Below are 19,114 nucleotides of genomic sequence, written 5' to 3'. Positions count from 1 at the left end.
TGGGTCTAGCGAAGAGAACGTCCAGTGTTTCTTTGGTGTATGATATTAAGAGTAAAGAGCCTGTGTGCCTTGGACAGCACAACACGAAACTTCTAGAACACCTACCAGTGGAAACAGCATGAAACAAGCCAGTTTTTCTATGGCAAAACTGGGTAAAAGATTCACAACCGAAATCTAAAACAAGAGCAACTTGCTGTGTGAATTCCCTGCCCATGCTGATTCTTTGTATTAAAAATATGGCAACAGAGATTAGAAAACATGTTAAAAATGCATAATTTTCATGTCCTGAATGAAAAAAATTTAGAAATACGCATTTCTGCATTATGCAAGACAGATTTAAAACACACACACAAAGGAAAACCCTGTAAGGAGTTAAGAAAGTGGGAACTGCATTTGCACCACTGTCCAGACCGCGCCCTGAGCAGCCTCCTCTGCGCCCATCCCGATCCAAATGCTCCAAAATCTGTGTCTTCTTCAGAAAGTAGAGCTGGAGGTCGCTGGGTCCTTCGATATTCAATGCAGGCAGAACCAAGACACGAAGTGCCCTCAGAGAATCCGTCAGGAGCTAATTTACAAAACGGGTCCGTCACAGTCACCTTGGGTAAATAAAAAGGTGCTCGTTTGTCTTTTTTTTTTTTCGGTTTACAAAACGAAAGTCCTTGACCTTTTCTTTGTTCCAGGCACTACTTAACTGAATATGTAAGGTTTCCTACAGCATCTTCGGGGAGGGGTTCCTTCCACAGCTCCTGTTTAGCTCCTTTGTCCCTGGTTAGCGGTGCCCGGTGTAGGCCTTGAACCACGAGGTCACCGAGGCGGCGGCCGACGAGATCATCCCGCCGGCGCTGCTGCTGGCGATGGGCTGGGACACCTGGGTGCTCTGGCTCTGCAGCATCTCCACCTGCTGCGAGGGGATGTCGCAGAACCTGGGGCTCGGCAGGTTCTCCCAGTCTGTGCCCAGGTCCGTCTCCTCGTCGCTCACGTGCTCGTCGCCGCTCTCGTCCGTCTCGCCGGCGGCGCTGGGATCCACGAACTCCATGGAGTCCTCGAGATCAGCGCTGATTTCGAAAGGCCCAGACCTGTGAACACGGACACAGTGAGCCCTAGGAATGCCACAGCTCTGTCAGGGGTCCAGCAGAGAGATCAAATGCCCCTGGTCTTTATCAGCTGGCGGAGAAACTCACTGGTTGCAGAGCTGTGTTCGGACAGTGGTGAAACAAAAACGCTTGGCCAAGGAAGTGACAGGGTTCCAGACCATGGAGCAGGAGCCATTCTGCTTTGGCAGGGATAGTGGAACACACACTAGTGATGATAACTCAGAGCTCCACTGGTGGGAATCTCAGCTTGATGTGGAACAGCTTTCCTTTCCAACACTAGCCCTGGTCAGGTGAGATGGCTCAGCTCTGTCTCTCTAACTTAGGAGACCTGGCACAACTCACTAGTGGAGACTTCTCACCTCACCCTGAGCAACACCTCAACACCTTTTTCACTATGAGACTGGTCAAACACTGGAACAGCTGCCCATAGAGGCTGTGGGGTCTGCACCGGAGACACTCCTAATACCACCACACAGAATCACAGAATGGTTCAGGCTGGAAGGGAGCACAGTGGGTCCTCTGGTCCCACTTCCCTGCTCAGGAAGGGTCATCCCAGAGCACATGGCACAGGATTCTGTCCAAATGGTATTTGAATATCTCCAGCAGGGGAGACTCCATGCCCTCTCTGGGTAATCCGTTCCAATGCTCAGTCACCTACACAGGAAAATTCTTCCTCATATTCAGGTGGAACTTCCTGTCCATCAGTTTCTGCTCGTTGTGTCTTGTCCTATTGCTTGGCACCACAGAGCAGAGCCTCATCCACCCTCTTGGCTCTCTCCCTTCTGATACTGATGGACATGGATGAGGTCCACTCTCAGTCATCATTTGGGGCTGAGCACACCCAGCTCCTGCAGCCTTTCTTCATATGAGAGAACCTGGCTCTGCTTTGAGCAGGGGCAATGGGATGGATCTCCAGGAGTCCTGGCTAAACTCACCTGCACTGTGACTGTTCCCTGCTGCCACTGCCTGGTGGGAGAAGTGATTGCATCCCACCCCATCCCACTGCTTTGGGCTGCCTGTACTCCAGCCCAAATCTGAATTACCTTTACTGAGCCAAAGCAGGCACTCTCAGAGGCCTGTGGCCCACGGTCAGAGACTGTCAGGGTTTCACAGAAGCAGAGAAAGGCACATTCCCCACAGCGAGCAGCATCCTTGCCAGAATTCATTCCAGAGCTGCTCAGTGAAACATGAGCGAGAATTTCACAGAATCATGGAATCATTTAGGTTGGAAAAGACACCCAAGATCACCAACTCCAACCATAAAATACAGTAACTGTTGTAACACAGGCAAAAGTGTTTCTCCAGCCTTAATGGGAGAAGGAGCCCGAAGCAGCGATTTAGCATGGAAAATTTTAATCCAGACAATTAAAGCTTGGCAGAATTATATGTATATGAAAACAGTAGTGTACAGAGGAGATTATCAGGCAACTAAATGCTTAGGTATCTAAAGGAAAATAGAGAGAGCTGGTTGCTGCAAACTTTGCAGCCAGTTTAGAAATTAAAGGCAAACACTCCCCTTTCATAATCCAGGAAGGAATGGGAGTGCTGCCTCCTGGAAAAGTGTTTTGCTTAACAAGGCAACATGAGAGGAGAGTCATCAAGTTTGAGGCCAGAAGGGACCATTAGATCATCTCAGGTGACCTCCTCTATAACAAAGGCCACTATGTTCCACCCGTTCTCCCTGTCCTCAGCCCAGTGACTCCTGCCTGGTGACAGCATCCACTCCAGAAACTCATCCAGCCTTGGGAGGATGACAGAAGGAAGCAGAATCCCCACCTTCATTCTTGTGGGTAATTAATCTGTGTTTTAAGTACATGTGCCTCATTTCAACCAGCTCATACCCTTTGCTCCCAATGGTGTCTCTAAAGCCATTCCGCAGTCTGGGAGACATTTTATCCAACTCTCCTGTGACCCCTTCTTTTACTATCTGGACCCAGTAGATCCACCTGGAGCTCTGTAACACCTGCACAGGTACCCACTGTGACCCCTGGACCTTTTACAGTAGCTGCTTTCCAGGACACAGTTCTCCATCCTCTGAGTATTTCCTGCACTCTCCCTGTTTTCAGGCAAGCAGCAGCAAGCACAGATTTTTTTTTTTTTCAAACCAAGCTGTATTACAAAGATTTGGCTCCCCATATCTTTGAGTTGAATCAGTAAGGATATATCCAGAGAACACAAGGTAAGTGGGAAGAGGCACTTCCTCTTAGTGGCACTGCAGGTTTTTGAATAAAACTAGATCCGTACAGGAGAACAAAGTGGAAAAGGAGATTTCAGAACACTACGTTTAAGGGGGGAATAAAGCATTAGTCACATCAAACAAATATTTGCAGACTGTCTCAGGAACAAGTGACTTGTGGCTGGATTATCCCAATGGGAAATCAATGTTGTTTGCTTCCTTATATTTAAGTTCAAAAAAAAAAAAAGATGATTAAACCTGGTGTGTGCAAGGCCAGGAACTGACGTTCTTTTCGTCACGTACTGAGTTAACAGAAGAGTTGTCTTTAATCTTAATTTACATATAAATTAATATCATTTGAAGTGTCAACTTTGGTCTAGGGAGTTCACTGACTGGGAGTATTTTGGGAAAGGTCTGCCTAGGATGCTTGTCAGGGTTTATACTGCTGGGTGCTCTCAGGTATTCACATGTTGGCAAGGCGTGGGCAGGGTCATATTTGGAGCACGGCAAGGCTGCCTGGCATATGTGCTGCTGTTCCCTGGAGGGAAGGAGTTCCTGCTTCTGGGCATGGGGGAAATAATTCCATCATCAGCTACCAAGCCTCCAGCTGGGCCTGCCATACGCTGAGACACAGCAAACACACGTCTCTGGAATCTGATTTCCTACTCAGGATCCCCTTTCCCTGTTCTCTCTTGTTTCCTCCTGTAAATACCCTGAATTCTGTGCTCTACAGGTACAGCAGAAGAGAACTTCCCTCACAAGTAACAAGGCATAAATTCAGAAAGGATTGAGCCACAAGAGATTTAAGATTTTGCTTTCCTTACCTGCCCAAGTTCTCGGTGTCTGGGCTGACCAGGTACATAAGGTTCCTGAGGGTGTGCAGTGGGTGCAGCAGATCTAAATTTACATGCTGCCAAGGGGAAGGAAGGAAAAAAAAAAAAGGAAAACACATGATCAGTTCCTGGAGGAAACCAGCAGGCACAGTTGGTATTTTAAAAGCTATTTAAAAAAATCCAAATGTGCATTCCCCCTACCTGAGAGAAGCAAAGGTGAAGGATATTAGCATTCAGCTTCTTCACTGCCCGTGTGAACCTGTGTCTGCTGAGATTCTCTCCACAGAATTCGCTGTTAAAACACCACACACACACACACAAAGACACAGAAAGCAAAATGCTGTGAAAATACACTTGCTGGAGACATCAGCATTCCGTGCCCTGGCTTCCTAACAAACCCTGGAGTAAACATCCTCGCAGTGAGCACTTGTTTAGAGTGTACAGCCAGTTTTAGAGTGCTCAGGAGATTAATTTTTCACCTGGCAAGACTGGTAGCATTTTATCAACAAGCACTGCTTGCCCTGCTCTCACCGGTTTCCACAGTGGTGTAAACTGTATGAAACCCAAAGATCCACTGTGGCCAAACTGTTTCAGGTCTCCCTTTAAATCTTGCATCATTTCCTGTTCCCAACCTTTCCCTTCTGTGAAGGCTGATGACCCAAATAAAATCACAGAACTACAGAATGGTTTGGGTTGGAAGGGACATTCAAAATCATCCAGTCCTAACCCCCTGTCACAGGGTGGAAGGAAAAGCTGAAACCCCTACACAATTTTTGTGCCCTCACTTCAAAACCCACTATCTGAAACGCTTAAAAAGCATTTCAGCAGCGTATTTGAGACCCCTGGAAGGCTGATCAGGTGTACAGCTCCTTCAGTGCTCCTGTACAAATCCATCTGCTCCACACAGACATCAAAAACTTAACAGTGCTTTTCATCCCAAACGGGGTTTGTACATTGCACTCCCGGATATGGCAGCCAGGAATGTTCCCCACAGGTGTTTTATCCCAAAGGGAATTACAGTCCTGGCATATTATAAGGCCTTGCTTTACAGTACAGAATGTAGCAGAGCTATTCAAGAGCTGCTGAATTGGGCTGGGATTTTGTGAAGCACAGTGGGGGGCCAAAAAAAATGAAAAGTGCTATTCATGGACTTGTCATATTTCATTTCTAATTTGATGATGCTGAACACACCAATGAGAAAGGTGTTATTTCCAACTGTGATGGCTGCTCTACCCTCTCAGGAGGTAAAAAAGGAAGGACTGTTAACTGTGGTCTAAAATCCTACTATTGCTTTCCTCAAACAAGCCCAAAAATTCACAAGCCATCAATGTTACCATAAAATCTGTTCCAATTCATGACTTTGTTCCCCAAACCAAACTAATTTAGGATCAGCCCAAACTGGCCACTGATTCACCTCCTGTGTTTACTTGCCTGTTGCAGAGCTTCTTGGGAAGGTTTACATCAAGTATGAGAGACAAAGTGTTAACAAGCTGAGTTGCATAGCACAATGCAGCACTGATGGTATGAGCAGGGTTATTATGCTCCATATCTAAAAGAAATAAAACCAACATGAAAGTCTGGTTTTAAATGAAGCCTCGGTGGGTGTGTTAATGTGTTACTGAATTCTACCCTGGAAAATGTCAGTTGTAAGTATGGAGAACAGCCTGAATCTAGCAATCATTTACAGTGAAATCTGTCACAAGTTGGAAGAAAATAGTAATTCTTGGAATTCCTGTTAAGATGACGGCATGTGAACCATGTCAAAACTGTGAATAATTAACTTTATTTCTCTATTACATTGTGCTGTGTGTCCCAGTGAGCATTTCCTGCAGAAGAGGGTTTCAGCAGACTAGTCATAAAATCACAGAATGGTTTGGGTTGGGAGGGACCCTAAAGCTCATCTTGTTCCACCCCCTGCCATGGGCAGGGACATCTTCCATTATCCCAGGTTGCTCCAAGCCGCATCCAACCTGGCCTTGGACACTTCCAGGGATGGGGCAGCCACAGGGACCTTAAACATCACCCAGTTCCAACTGGGCAGGGAACCTGCCCACTATAATCCCCACACTGGTGTTTATGTCCGACTCAGAATTTGGGTGAGAACAAATGGACCTGCCAACTGCTCCTCAGTGCCTTCCGCTGGCATCCAAAGCTTCTGGAGCATCCCATGTGCCTAAAAAAGCAGGCCGTGCTCCTTACCGGGTCCTTGCGTGGTCTTCTTCTCTTCCACCCAGTTGTAGTAGGCTGAGTAGTCCCCGTTGTTGGGGAGGGTGATCCAGGGCCCTGTGATGCTGATGCTGGTGTCCCCGTTGTGGTCGTCACACACCCACCTCCCGGAGAGGTACGTGGTCCTCCGGGCTTCCGCGAGCTTGCTCACAGTGCTTGAGGTCATGGCATTGTCGCTCTCGGACGACACGTCCGCGGGGTCTCTGCAGGGCAACGGGGAGAGAGGGGGTGGTTAAGAAAAATTTAAAAAAAAAAATACGATCAACTACGCGTTTGGCAGGCACCCAGCCAGATTCCACCGAGGGCAGAACGCCTGGAAAACGCTCCTGCCGAACTTTTTATTCCTGAAACTACTTTGCTTTGTTCTGGGGTTTTCAATTGCTTGTTTTTGTTAAGTCACTGAACGGTTCGGGTTGGAAGGGACCTTAAAGACCACCCAGTTCCAACGCCCTGCCACGGGCAGGGACACCTTCCACTGGACCAGGTTGCTCCAAGCATCGAGGGAAAAATGCTTGTAGAAGCAGTCCTGCAAAACTCCTTATTACTAAAACTACTTTCCTTCATTTTGAGGTTTTTAACTACTTATTTTTGTAAAATCACAGAATAGCCTGGGTCAGAAGGGACCTTAAGGCTCATCTTGTTCCACCCCAACTGCCATGGGCAGGGACACCTTCCACTAGCCCAGGTTGCTCCAAGCCCCATCCAACCTGGCCTTGGACACTTCCAGCAATGCGAATCCATATTTTAAGGAAGTTTAACACTGGACACATAGCTCAGATCATTCAGTAGGGAGATGGAAGTACCTCCAGATCCTGCTATGCTGGACCTCTATCTTTGGGGAACACACCTCCTCCTCCCCCCCCATGCTAAGGGAGCCTGAGCCTCTACCTTAGACAGACACGACTCACTTCTGGGTGTCTAAAGCCAAGCCAAACGAGCCCAGAAGGATCAGCCTTCCCTACCTCATGCTTGTCTTCACTTCTTCAATGGGGAAGATGACCGAGGTGAGCTCCAGGATGTGTGTCCTGCGCAGGTTTGCCAGGTGCTCGTACTGGGTTTTCAGGTCGTAGGTTTTCTTCTCCACCAGGTCCCCCAGCCTGCGGTTGTGCCTCTGGATCTTCTCCTTCTTCTCCTGGTGCCGCTGAGCCCGGCGATAATGCTTCTGGTTCTCCTCCTTGATCCTCAGCAGCCCCTCCGTGTCTGTTGGGAGCAGCAGCAGATGTTATCCTTGGAAGAGGAGCTTGTGGTAAAGCTTGAGACAAAGCTTTATTAACATTTATGGGAAACAAGACCTATAGCAGCCTAAAACAGAAAAACCCTGCTAAACTATTAACATCTTCCAGCTGCTCGGTGGCACAACTTTTTTTTAAATCTTCTCTGAAGGTCTCCAAAGAGACTGCAACTGGGATTATTCTTTCCCTATCTTCTACCCAGCTATTTTTGGATTTGGAGCAGAAAAGCCAAGATTTCCCAGTTTAATTAAACTCTGAGGTAATCATCCTGACAGAAATAGCCTGACTGTACATGTTTGCACGGTGCTGGCCAAACAGCCAGGCCCTGCTTGCAGCCAAAATCAAGTGCAGATAGCATCTTCATTCACCATTTCTGGCACCTCTGCTGCTATGAGTGTCTTATTTGAGCTTCACACTCATGGATGTGCTCTTAAAGCACTTGGATCTCAAGGGTGCAGACTCCTTGTTTCCACAGGGAACACTGGCTATCTCCCTTTCTGGTCCCAAAATGAGAAATGTGCTCATGTACTGAAGTGCTGCAACCTCCCGGATTCACTCCCATGCATCAGGCTTGGAAAAATATCCTTCAAGAGCATCTTGAAGCACCAAAGGTTGGACTTGATGATCTTAGAGGTCTTTTGCAACCTTAGTGATTCTATGATCTGTTGATTCTGCTATAAAAATAACTGACTGCAGCAATGCTTCCACAAACATGCGGTGCTACAGAGTCAGCCACCTTTCAGCAGCATAGGGAAAGATTTCTTACACACTCTCCAAATAGATGTCTATAACTCTCAATTCACCTGAGTTTGAAGGGTGCCTGACCCTGCAGGCACAGAGGCTGCTTTCTCTGAACATCAGGAAATTATTTCCAGTCATCTGACTGCTGCAATCCATGATGTGTCCGGTAGGAAGGAAGATCTGATACGTGGGAGACGCAAAGTCCCAAACTAAAGGTGGTGATAATAGTTTCTTCATGCAGATAAGAACTAATATTCCTCATGTTCATAAAATAAGTGACCCCTGTTAGAGAAGCAGTAGTAAAACCAACTTTTCTCTGACAATCCCTTTGTGTCAGCAGTAATTCCTTTAAGCATTCCTCTACGCCAACAGAAAATCAATTAACGCTCGCATTCATATTCCCAAACTCTCTCTTTGCATAAAGAATAAGAGACAGGGGAGGAAGAAAACATCCATCTGTTCAATTTTCACATTCATGTACTTGAAAGGCTACTTTTTCACAGAGTGAACTCCCTTCCCTGCAGGTCCAACAGCAATTACTTGAGAGTAGGGGAGATCACTGCACACACGTTTCCTCCTTGGAAGTCCCAGTGCAGAAACAACTGTCCTTTTCTATGCACAGCACCTCTGCTTTGTGACCCAGTTTATGAGGTGATTAAAACTTGTCCCCAGGAGTATTTCAGGACACCACTCTGTCCCATGTGCCTGCTCTGGCTGATAAATGCAAGCCCAGGCACACTGATCTCTGCCCAGAGAGCTCTGCCAGGGGCTCGCCAGCCTGTCTCCTTGAACTGTTCTCCACAGACAAAAGGCAAACACACACAGATTTTAAAACATTATTTTAACAAGTGCCAGTTATTGAGGTCTCCAGGAGAGTCGACCCCAAAAGCAGGAGGCCAATGTTCTAGAAATTGTTCTTATTTCAGGAAATTTAAACTATGCCACATCCAAGAGAAGCAAACCAACTTTTTTTACACTTTCTACTATGGCCCAAGAGTGAACCAAGTTGGGTTCCTGATCTACTGGCTACTCGTGGCAAGAGTTAATTTTAGGTCTGTCTGCAAGAGCAATTTTGGTGTAACTGAGTTAACAACATGTTAGTTGGGCAATAGTTAGCTCAGTTTGTAGGTTAAGTCTAATCAAGTTCACTGTGAATCAAGAGAAGTTGCAAAAGTTGCAGACAATACACTTCATAGAAGAGCAGAAAGGAGGAACTCCACTCCCTGGTTGTTGCAAATGTTCTGCCACCTTCAGAGCTGCACTTTGAGAAAAGGGGACTAAGTTCCTCAAAGTCATATTGATTTCCTCTTTTCCTTTCTTCCCGGGATAAAAAATAGTCAGGATTTCCAAAATAATAATCTTCTACCTACTGAAAAGCTTGTTTTTCTTCACCTTCCCGTTCTCTAAACCAAACACCGATTTTCTTAGCCATTCCTTGTGTTTTATTCCCAGTATTCTCCTCCAGACTTTCTCCAGTTGATCTGTATCTTTCTTAAATTGCTCAAGTTGGACACCAGACTTCCACTGAGGCAGACTTCCAATGCTGGGCACAGCAGGAGAACTGCTTCCATCTTAAATACAACACTTGCATTAGTTAACCCAGGATGAGGACTGAACCTTTCTGGAGCAGCATGAGATTAATTTTTATTTAATTTGCAATTCCCCAGATCCTTCCCTGCCAAATCTCACCAGCATCCCCCACTTTGGGTTTGTTCTTCTCTTTCCTAAACAACATGCACTCAACTTTGTCCTTTTCAGATGATGTTGCTCATTTATCTGCACAATTTTCAACCTGATTCTGTTCTCTGCAGAAGTCATATCATCATCCACCTTGGCTTCCTCCACTCCACCTTCTATTCTACCCTGTGAGCTATTATGGGATATACTGAGCAGAACTAGGCCAGAACTGGTTCCTGCTGAGCTCCACCTGCCTCATCTCCTCAGTCTGACCAGTGTCACCACTCTTTGAAGGCAGCTTTTCTAACCTTTTGTGCCAAGCTTGCAGGGATTACAGAACAAATGTCTTTGTTTGCTCAAGAGACAGTTTCAGGTAGTGCCCAAATCCAAGTTATTTGCAGCTTCTGCCTCATCCTCCACTACACCACTTGATCCCCAGACCTATTCACAACCAAGTGATGCCTATTTTTACCTACCTTATCTTCCAGTTAACAGCAAAGTGCCCACAGGTTTATAACAGGATGACTGTGTCATCAGTTTACGTTTCTTTCTTCCTCCATCCTTTGAAAACAGGGACTGTTTTCACTCTGTTTCCTGGGACATCCTCTCTCATGTGTTTCCAAGTGCTCCAGACTACTTCAGCCTGTTCCTTAACTTCCATAAGGCCTTGCTGACACAACCAAAATAATATTTAGCTGTCTGCTTCCTTTCCTTAGCCTGCAGTCCTCTCATGATGTAAAATTTAATCTGGCTAAGCAGCTGGTCACATTTTCTTTGTGGAAAGATGAAGCAAAGGCAGCTCTAAATGCTCCAGACTTCTCTGCACTGTTACTTGCTCTCATTCCTGTTAATTAACAGACTTGTCTACTCCTTCACCTTTTACTTATTATACATTTCCTACTGTTAGTATGCATTCTCCTTATTAACTGAAGATCATTTTGCATCTCAGCCTTTTTGCTGTGATCACTGCAAGCCTGTGCTAACCTTTATAACTATTCTCAGGTTATGCCTCTGCTTCCACTCTCTGTATTCCTCTTGAATTCCAAGTCATAAAAATATCCCTGATTCCACCAATATTCTTCTGAATATGCTTCCTCTACTTCTTTTGCATGCAGGTTGTAAGGAGTGGTGCAAACTGACCCTACAACTTTAGTGTAAAACATCTAAGGAGTTTCTGAATGGAGCTCACCAGCCTACACTGCATTTCAGTGACTCTTGCTCAAGTAGGATTTTTGGGTTTTCAGACAGGTGTGGGTTAAAATTCAGCAGTTTCACGAAATCTGTAACAGCTGCAGAGCTGTTTGCTCCTCTTTATCAAGAGGGAGTGATCAGAAACACTACACTGAATAAAGCCATCTCCAGGGACACAGCCAAAAAGTCACAGGCTGCTAAGCATTTACTTTTAAAGCTGTTGCAAAAGGATCTCCATCCAGCTGAATAATGCCTGCTGTTTGCTAATTAAAACCCAGGCATGAAAAGGCTAAAAATCCACTCACCGATTTGCCTTCAAGTTGATTTAAGGAGTGATGGTTTGGAAATTCACCGTTTTTTTAAAAACAAACCAAACAAAAACCTAATGCTCAAATTCACCTCAATTGATTTTTCACTCCAAGGCACGGGGAGTTTTTTCACTTCACAAAAGCAGGGGCATTACTCACGTCTTGTCATCTCATCATTTTCTTTGCAAATGGTCTGTTTCAGCTGCTCAATCCTCATCTTGCAAGACATTATTTTCCATCTCTGGGGGGGAGGGGGGAAAAAAAAAAAAGAACATTCAGCAACTCTGGGGCACAAACGACTTTAAACACACCAACTAATAATTAACAACAAAGGCTTTAGTGCACAAGTAGCAGGATGCTCTTAAACGGATCAAACAACTAAATATTTCATATAGTGTTCTGTGCACAGAAGAATGCCACAAACAAAATGAATGCTTAGTATGAAGTCAATCAGGAAAATTAGTTATTGAACAAATATCCAGGGAGAAATGAAAATCCTGACAGTTTGGAGCACTCTGCTTGCAGAGCCAATTTCAGTTTTGCTTACAACAGGCTTTTTGGGAAAGCAACACAATGCCCTCAAGGTAAATTGTAACTTTAAACTATGAGATCCAGGAATTCAGAGAATTTAAAAACCGTGGGACACTTGGAACAACTCACCAGCTGATCAGTTATCTCTTTCCCTTCCATGGCCTTCAAAACACTAGAGGAAAAAACATGATTGAAAGTTTTATGACTATGTGGATTGGGTCTGTCTCCAGCAACAGTGCATTAGAGAGACTGTTTTGCTTTTATGAGAGTTCTTAGACTTTATATTCATTTAATAGCTTCGACTTACTGTTTTTGGAATTCTCTCTGTTTGGTTTTAAGATGCATCAGCCTTTCTTTCTTGTCTGAAAACCTGGAAGAGATTAAATGCTTTTATTGATATTTTGCACAATACAACACTTGTAAGTTGTCTGAAAAGATAAAAAGACCGAAGCTTGTGGGATTCTCCAAACCTCAACTATCTGCCTTCATCTTGGGAACTAATAGCTAAATGTATAAAACTCTTGCAGAATTCTGGAGCATGTGTCTCACTGGAATTGCAACAGAACCTCTAAGATGAGGAAACATCAGTGTTGGATTAACAAACTTGTAAGCAAGTTACTGCTATATCTAGATTTATAGTTTAGAAATGTCAATACTTTGTGTACTGAGAAAAACACAGTACTACTAATTTCTCTAGTCACTAAAGGTTTTTAGAGTACTATCTCAGATAGCCCAAATGGCTGTTTTCAGCTCTGTTTCACTGGATGTCTGAGGTATGGGAACTGCAAAGAACTGAGCAGAAAGGAATCTTTTTAGGATTCATCATCCTGTGCTTTCACCCTTTGAACATGGAGCAGCCACATTCTGCCCCCCTCCATGTTCCACAGTGTCTTGGGAAATACATCTAAAGAAAATATGAACAATGCAGATGGAGAAATTGCAACAAAGCAAGAAGTGACAAAGGTGAAGGTCAGGGCAAACAGCAAAATAGGGAGCCAAGAGATTTAAACATAAGCAATAGCAAGTGTGCTTTGTCTTCTTGTGCTTGTGTTACAGCACTGTCCTGACCTGCACCTCAAAAGTGCACCTTGGGTTAAGTCCAGGTATGAAAAACAACTCTTTCTATGTAGAATTGACCATTTCATCCTAAGAGAGGTCTAATATTTGTGGCTGCCCCATCCCTGGAAGTGTCCAAGGCCAGGTTGGATGGGGATTGGAGCAACCTGGTCTAGTGGAAGGTGTCCCTGCCCATGGCAGGGGGTTGGAACAAGGTGGTCTTTAAGGTCCCTTCCAACCCAAACCATTCCATGATTTTATGATTTTACCTACAACCCAACAAGTCCTTTATTCCAGGGATCTTTATTTAGAAAGAATAACACACTAAGCCCTGACAGGATGGCATCTTGGGCCTCCCTCTCTGCTCATCTGTGGGTTTGATTTTGGGTGAAACTTTAAATTGCTTCACTTTTTTTCCTCCAAGTGCTGAAATCTGAAACCTTGGTGGCTACCTTTGGGTTCAGAGAGCGTGCAATCACCCTTCCAGATGACATTAGCATTAGAACAACAACAAAACCACTGGCTGCTGCTTCTGTAGTCAAGCAAAAATATCTGTTTTCCTTCCAAAACAAACCAAAACCAAACGTAGGTGCTTGGCATAAAAGCCAGAGGCCACACGTGAGCCAGAGGAATGTGGTGCAACTGGAGCCCGGCTGCTCACCCCAGTTCTTCCTGTGTGTCCTCACCCCAGGAGTCATCGTGGGAATGACAACAGGCACTCTAAGAGCCTCCTGTTTACCACAGGGCACTGCACACCTACTGTACCCCGACCTTTGGCTGCAACTAAAAATCCCTTGGCCCAGAAACCCAGGGCTCAGCAGTCCCACAGCGAGGGAGCGCTGGGGTAATTTGGCAATCCTTGTTTTCAGAGCTGGATTAATGGGCACTGAACAAAAATTACCCGACTCACGTCCGCCACATCAGCAAAAAGCTGAATGAACTGTCAAGAACCTGGGAGTGAATTAAGTTCTTGCTGTGGAGGGGAGACAGAAGTATTTGTGAAAGCCTGTAAAAGTTGCAGCTCAGCACGTGACGTCAAACAGCTCCTACCAACTTCTTCAGCAGGTTTCTCCTAAGGAAACATTTCCATTTCTTTATATAGCTCCCATTTTAATTGCATCTCATCGTGCAAACCCACTTTTCTTTATATATCTTTAGCCTTTCCATTTGGCACAGAAACAAAACTTCAGATGAACTATTATAGGAACTCCCATAAAATGTAAACTGAGAGGGGAGAACATCTCAAATTACCCATTAAATGCTTCTCTTTCCTCAAGTCTTATCACATTAAGCTGAGATTTTCTAGGGTTACCTGGCTTATTTCCACATGTTCATAATTAGGGAGAAGCAACTAGAAGGAGAGATTCCCTAATGTACAGGAGTTGATTAATGCTGAAGGAGTTGAGGGCAGCAATATTACTGCACATATTCACTATAATAAAACTCCCTTGCTGTGAAAAGTCACTGCTCCTAATCATAACCCACAGCCTAAAGAATTCAGACAATCATATTGTCTCTGGCTTTTGCCATCTGAAGACACATAAAGCAAAGCAATTCAGTAGGTCTGTGAAATACACTCTGAGAATTTATCCCTATGACAGGCTGGGGGACACTCCTGGGAGGAAGAAGAGTCTCTGAGCTGACACCACCACCAGGATGCCAGCTTGGCTTTTGGAATAGACAACATGTTAGTAATGAAAAGAAGAATGTCAGTGATTATTTTACTGGAGGACTTCTGGACTACTCATCCTTAATTGTAGCTCTCCTTCAATAATTAATCTCAGCAGCTCCTCAGTCTCTCCCCCCTCACAGATAACAGGGTGTGATTTTTGCCAGACAGACGAAAACCTTCAATTTTACTAGAGTTTTAAAAAAAAAAATTAACACACAAAATAGTCCAGCGAAACCTGAAATAATTAGAACGTGAAATAATTTGTCTTACTACAAGAAAACTCTAAAAATAAACGACAGTTGGATACAAGGAGTGATGCTTGCTCTCTTTACTTTTCACTAGAAAGAGAAGGATCCATTTTTCCCCAATCTGTTACACTTAAAAAAGACAAATAGGAAGCCCAAATGCCCCCATGCACTTCCACTTCCTGAATTTCTCACACCAGGTCACCCAGCAAAGCCCTTGCCATGACTCTGTCAGCCTCCTCCAGCACCAGCCGATCTAAAATTAACCAAGGCACTACTAGAAGGCATAAAATAAACAAATAAATAACGATGGCAGTAAACACAACCCGAGACCCAGCCAGTTCCCTGCACCTGTCCCTGCATGGCTTTGGTCACCATGAAAAATGTCTCTCCCTCTTTCAGCGGCCACATCCCAAGACATTCAAGACATTCAGAGGGGAAACAAGACAAACTGGCCTCAGAAGTGTCTCACTCCTACGTCAGTCATTCAAAATATTAATTAAAGAAAGCAGACAGACTATTTCAAGCACAGTTTAAAAAATAACCCCATTATCTTCCAAATGCAAGAAGAAACCCAAGGTTTACAGAGCTTCATGCCTACACTGGGCAGTCCCCCTGCCATCAAGCACACTTAGGTTGTTCACACTGTGTTATTCATATAGGTGAGTTTTTTCTTTAATTCATCAAAATAAATGTGCCATTTTTAGTGAATTGCACTTCTGCAGTTCATTCTTGGAAAGTTCTGAGCAGGAGGAGAAACAAAGCCTGGGGAAATCGAGAGCGTAGGGAGGCCATGGGATAATAAAAGAGCAGTGATCCCCCCCCATGGATGGAACTGTGATGTCCAGGCAGAAGGGAGGAATAAAGGCAGAAAAAATAAAGAGACTTAAATTCCCACAGCCAGGAAACACAGTATAAATATACAGAAGATTTTTCTAGCCACAGACAAATGGGGCAGTGAAAGCAGCTCAGGAGGATGCAGTGAAAACTGTCAGACAGAAAAGCTGATCCTGTGTCATGTGAGAAGATATGAGGAGGATAAAAAGGGTCTTCTTTTCCCAACAAGCTGTTGCTTCTCATACTTTGGCTAAAGCTGCTTCTTTATGGCTTCATTTGTCTGATGGGCAGAGACTTCTTAAACCTTGGTTGATACAGAACAACAGTGGTTCAGCTCTAACAAAGGCTACAATTGGATTTCTATAATTAAACCTGATGTTTAGCCAGAATCTTACGGCTACAAAAGAGGCAGGAAAAAACCCCCCTTGGTTTATGTTCCAAACTCCAAATCCAATTTTTTCATGGAAGCTACAGACAACCCCAAGCAGTTTCACATAGAAACAAGTTTTCCACCTATTCTGGAAAGACTAAATACAGTTTGTAATTCTATGACATGGTTTCTATATATATAAAAAAAGAGAAAGCCCATCCAGTGGCAGACTAAGGTCTCAGGTTTCCAAGCTGACTCACACTGGCTGACATCCTTTACCCATTCCCATGGATGTTAGTGGGAGAAAGGCACCACTGTCCCCTTGTTTCTCAGGACACAACAAGCCTTCGGATCGAGGGCACCACCACAGCACACACTGCTCACCACCTTCCCAAAATAGCTCCAGGAATCGCTCCCAACAGCTGCTAATGAAGCTACCAATGAAAGACCAAGAACACAAGTGTCAGCCAAGAATTCAGAGCTATTCCAGTCGTGGCACTGGGAGACTTTTCAAGAATCTGGGATGGCCACGCTGTGAACGACAACAACGGAGGAGTCATCTGAGTCATACAATGAGAAAATTTGTTTATGGCCATAGCACTCATCCTCAGTGCTCCAGGAGGGGCAGGACAGCCCATGATTAACTCAAGCAGAGTGGGTTTTTTTTATAATCCTAAAAGGAGGGCCACAACTAGGACTATTTATATAGACAAGAAAATGTTTATTTTTTTCTTACACACCTTTCTGATTCTGTCTAACGATGCTGAAAACCGCCAGCTTAAGGCGAGTTGCCGAAAACAGGAAACACATTTAAAATAACTTAATACACGGGTCTTTTTTTGCCCTGAATTGTTTTGAGCTTCTGTGGCTACACCGACACGGGCACACCTGCTGAGAGCCACACCTGACTAAGTGACAGTCAGGGCGATATTGTTAACTATTATTAGAGTTATTATTATTTTAATAGAAATAAAAGGAACGTGCCGAGGGTCTCGCTCCGCCCGACCCCACCAGGTAGCCCCAGGGCCGCTCCCTCACCCCACATCCAGAGCCCCCCCGAACCCCATTTACCTCCCCCGGCCCCGGGGGACAACCCGGCCCCCCATCGGAGCGGGGGAGGTGCAGCCCAAGGGCCACCCGGCCCCCTCCCCCGACCCGGGGGCAAGGGATGGAGAGGGGGTGGGAGTCTCGTCGCCCTCAGCGCCGCCGGTACCTCTCGGAGTCGCGCCCGTCGAAGAAGACGAAGTCGCCGCTCTGGACGCACTTGGCGCAGGTGAGGCGGCGGCGCGTGGTGTTGCAGAGCGGGCACCGCTCCACCGCCACGTAGAGCCCCTCGGCGTCCTCGTCGGCGCCCCGCAGAGCCCCGGCCCCGGGGCCGCTCCCCCCGCCCGGCCCCGCGGGCTGCGGCCGGCGGCCGCTGGGAGCCGCCATGATGGGCCGCGCGTCACGTGGGGCCCTGTTGTCGGGCAGGGGATTGTGGGAAGCGGCGCTGAGGGAGCGGGGGAGGGAGGGCGGCGGGCCGCGCTCCGCGGGGAAAACGCTACTTCGGACATAAAACTGCGGCCTTTTCCTTCTGCGGAAGGAATAAAAACCAGCCCTGCCGTGCTTCCAGAGCGGGCGGTGTGTTGTATTCTGGTCGCCGGGGCTTCGCAGAGTCATCTGCGCCAGAGCCGGTCACTGACGCTGCTGTGGGGACCGTGGATGCTGATGAAAGCCTGTCCCTCTATTTACAATGATATCAAAACCCAGCTGTACAAGTAGCAAATACTGATGCGCCTCGTAAAAAAAGTGACAGACGAGCAGGTTTCCTCACCCCAGCTCCACTGCTGGAGCCAGAACGAGGAGTTAAATACAGATGATCAGCTCGTGTGTAGGGGCAGAGAGCCCACTCCTCCTCTGCATCCCTATATCATGGAATAGGTTGGGTGGGAAGGGGCCTGAAAGACCATCTCGTTCCACCCGCTACCATGGGCAGGGACATGTCCCACTATCCCAGGTTGCTCCAAGCCCCATCCAACCTGGTCTTGAACACTTCCAGGGATGGGGCAGCCACAGCTTCTCTGGGCAACCTGTGCCAGGGCCTCACCACCCTCACAGCCAAGAATTTCTTCCTAATATCCAGTCTAGTCTAACCACCCCCCCGTCAGTTGAAGTCATTCTCCCTTCTGTATATAGCAGGAAACACCAGGAACATATATGTGACATAGTCCACACAAGCCAGAATAGCCAGAATAGCTTCAAGCAATATCCCCCCCTTCCAATAAAAAGTCCCAACAACAAAACATGCCCTGGCTGTATTTTTGTGGGGGTTTTTTTGTGGTGGGTTTGTTTTTTTTTTGGAAAGCAACTCCCAGCCTACCAAGCCTGTATTGTTTCCCTTTCCAAGTGTTATCAAGCACCAGCAGGAACAGCACTATGGAGAGTAGAACAAAGATTGTTGGTATGAAGACAAGAGTTACCATAGCAAACATTAAGTTAATCAGTAGTTCAGTGAAAAGGCTTTATCCATGCTTTTAAAGAGCACTAATTTTACCAGTGAAATCACATGGCAAGCTCTTAAGTATGATTTCTTGAAGAAGGCTCATCTTAGATAAGCCAGAATCTTTTTTTCCCAGAATTCCAATAAAACCAGGTTGTTTTCACTTACAAAATATTATTGTAACTCAAGTTACAATAGAGTGCAAATAGAAGTCCAGCCCAGAGCTGTGGAAAGTCTCCAGCATTAGAAAGCAAACAGAAAAGTAAGCCTGTGTTTAAAAGAGATTTGAGTGTGGAAATCCACAGTTCAACAGTGACCCAGAAACTGATAACAGTTAAGACCAGTTTATCATGAGGAAGTGCACAAAGTTTTTCAAACTCTTTTCCGGAGAAGCAAAGAGATAGTTATAAAAGCACTTGTGAGACAAAGAACAGACACAGAAGGTG

General features: G+C 45.6%; 1 protein-coding gene across 1 annotated transcript; it reads right to left on the bottom strand.

Annotated features, from left to right (window-relative positions):
* ATG14 (autophagy related 14) lies at positions 1 to 17,620 on the bottom strand. Its single transcript, XM_032691955.1, has 10 exons — positions 17,403 to 17,620; positions 12,317 to 12,379; positions 12,139 to 12,181; positions 11,638 to 11,719; positions 7,292 to 7,529; positions 6,303 to 6,532; positions 5,535 to 5,652; positions 4,305 to 4,395; positions 4,095 to 4,180; positions 1 to 1,076 (listed from the first exon to the last, which is right to left on the bottom strand). The coding sequence occupies exons 1-10, from the start codon at positions 17,618 to 17,620 to the stop codon at positions 770 to 772; spliced, it is 1,476 nt and encodes a 491-aa protein (XP_032547846.1). The 3' UTR covers positions 1 to 769.
* Positions 17,621 to 19,114: the final 1,494 nt, after the last annotated feature.

Source organism: Chiroxiphia lanceolata, chromosome 6 (genome assembly GCF_009829145.1).
Source record: "Chiroxiphia lanceolata isolate bChiLan1 chromosome 6, bChiLan1.pri, whole genome shotgun sequence".
NCBI classification, from domain to species: Eukaryota; Metazoa; Chordata; class Aves; order Passeriformes; family Pipridae; genus Chiroxiphia; species Chiroxiphia lanceolata.
Note: the sequence above shows the minus strand (reverse complement) of the source record. Positions and strands in the feature narration are given on the sequence as shown.

Bases quoted from the DNA above. Each gene is read 5' to 3' on its own strand.
- ATG14 (XM_032691955.1), bottom strand. From the start codon at position 17,620: ATGGCGGCTCCCAGCGGCCGCCGGCCGCAGCCCGCGGGGCCGGGCGGG. The intron at 12,380-17,402 runs GTACCGGCGGCG...AATCTCTTCCAG, and splicing joins GACGGGCGCGACTCCGAGAG to GTTTTCAGACAAGAAAGAAA. The intron at 12,182-12,316 runs GTAAGTCGAAGC...TTTTTCCTCTAG, and splicing joins CAGAGAGAATTCCAAAAACA to TGTTTTGAAGGCCATGGAAG.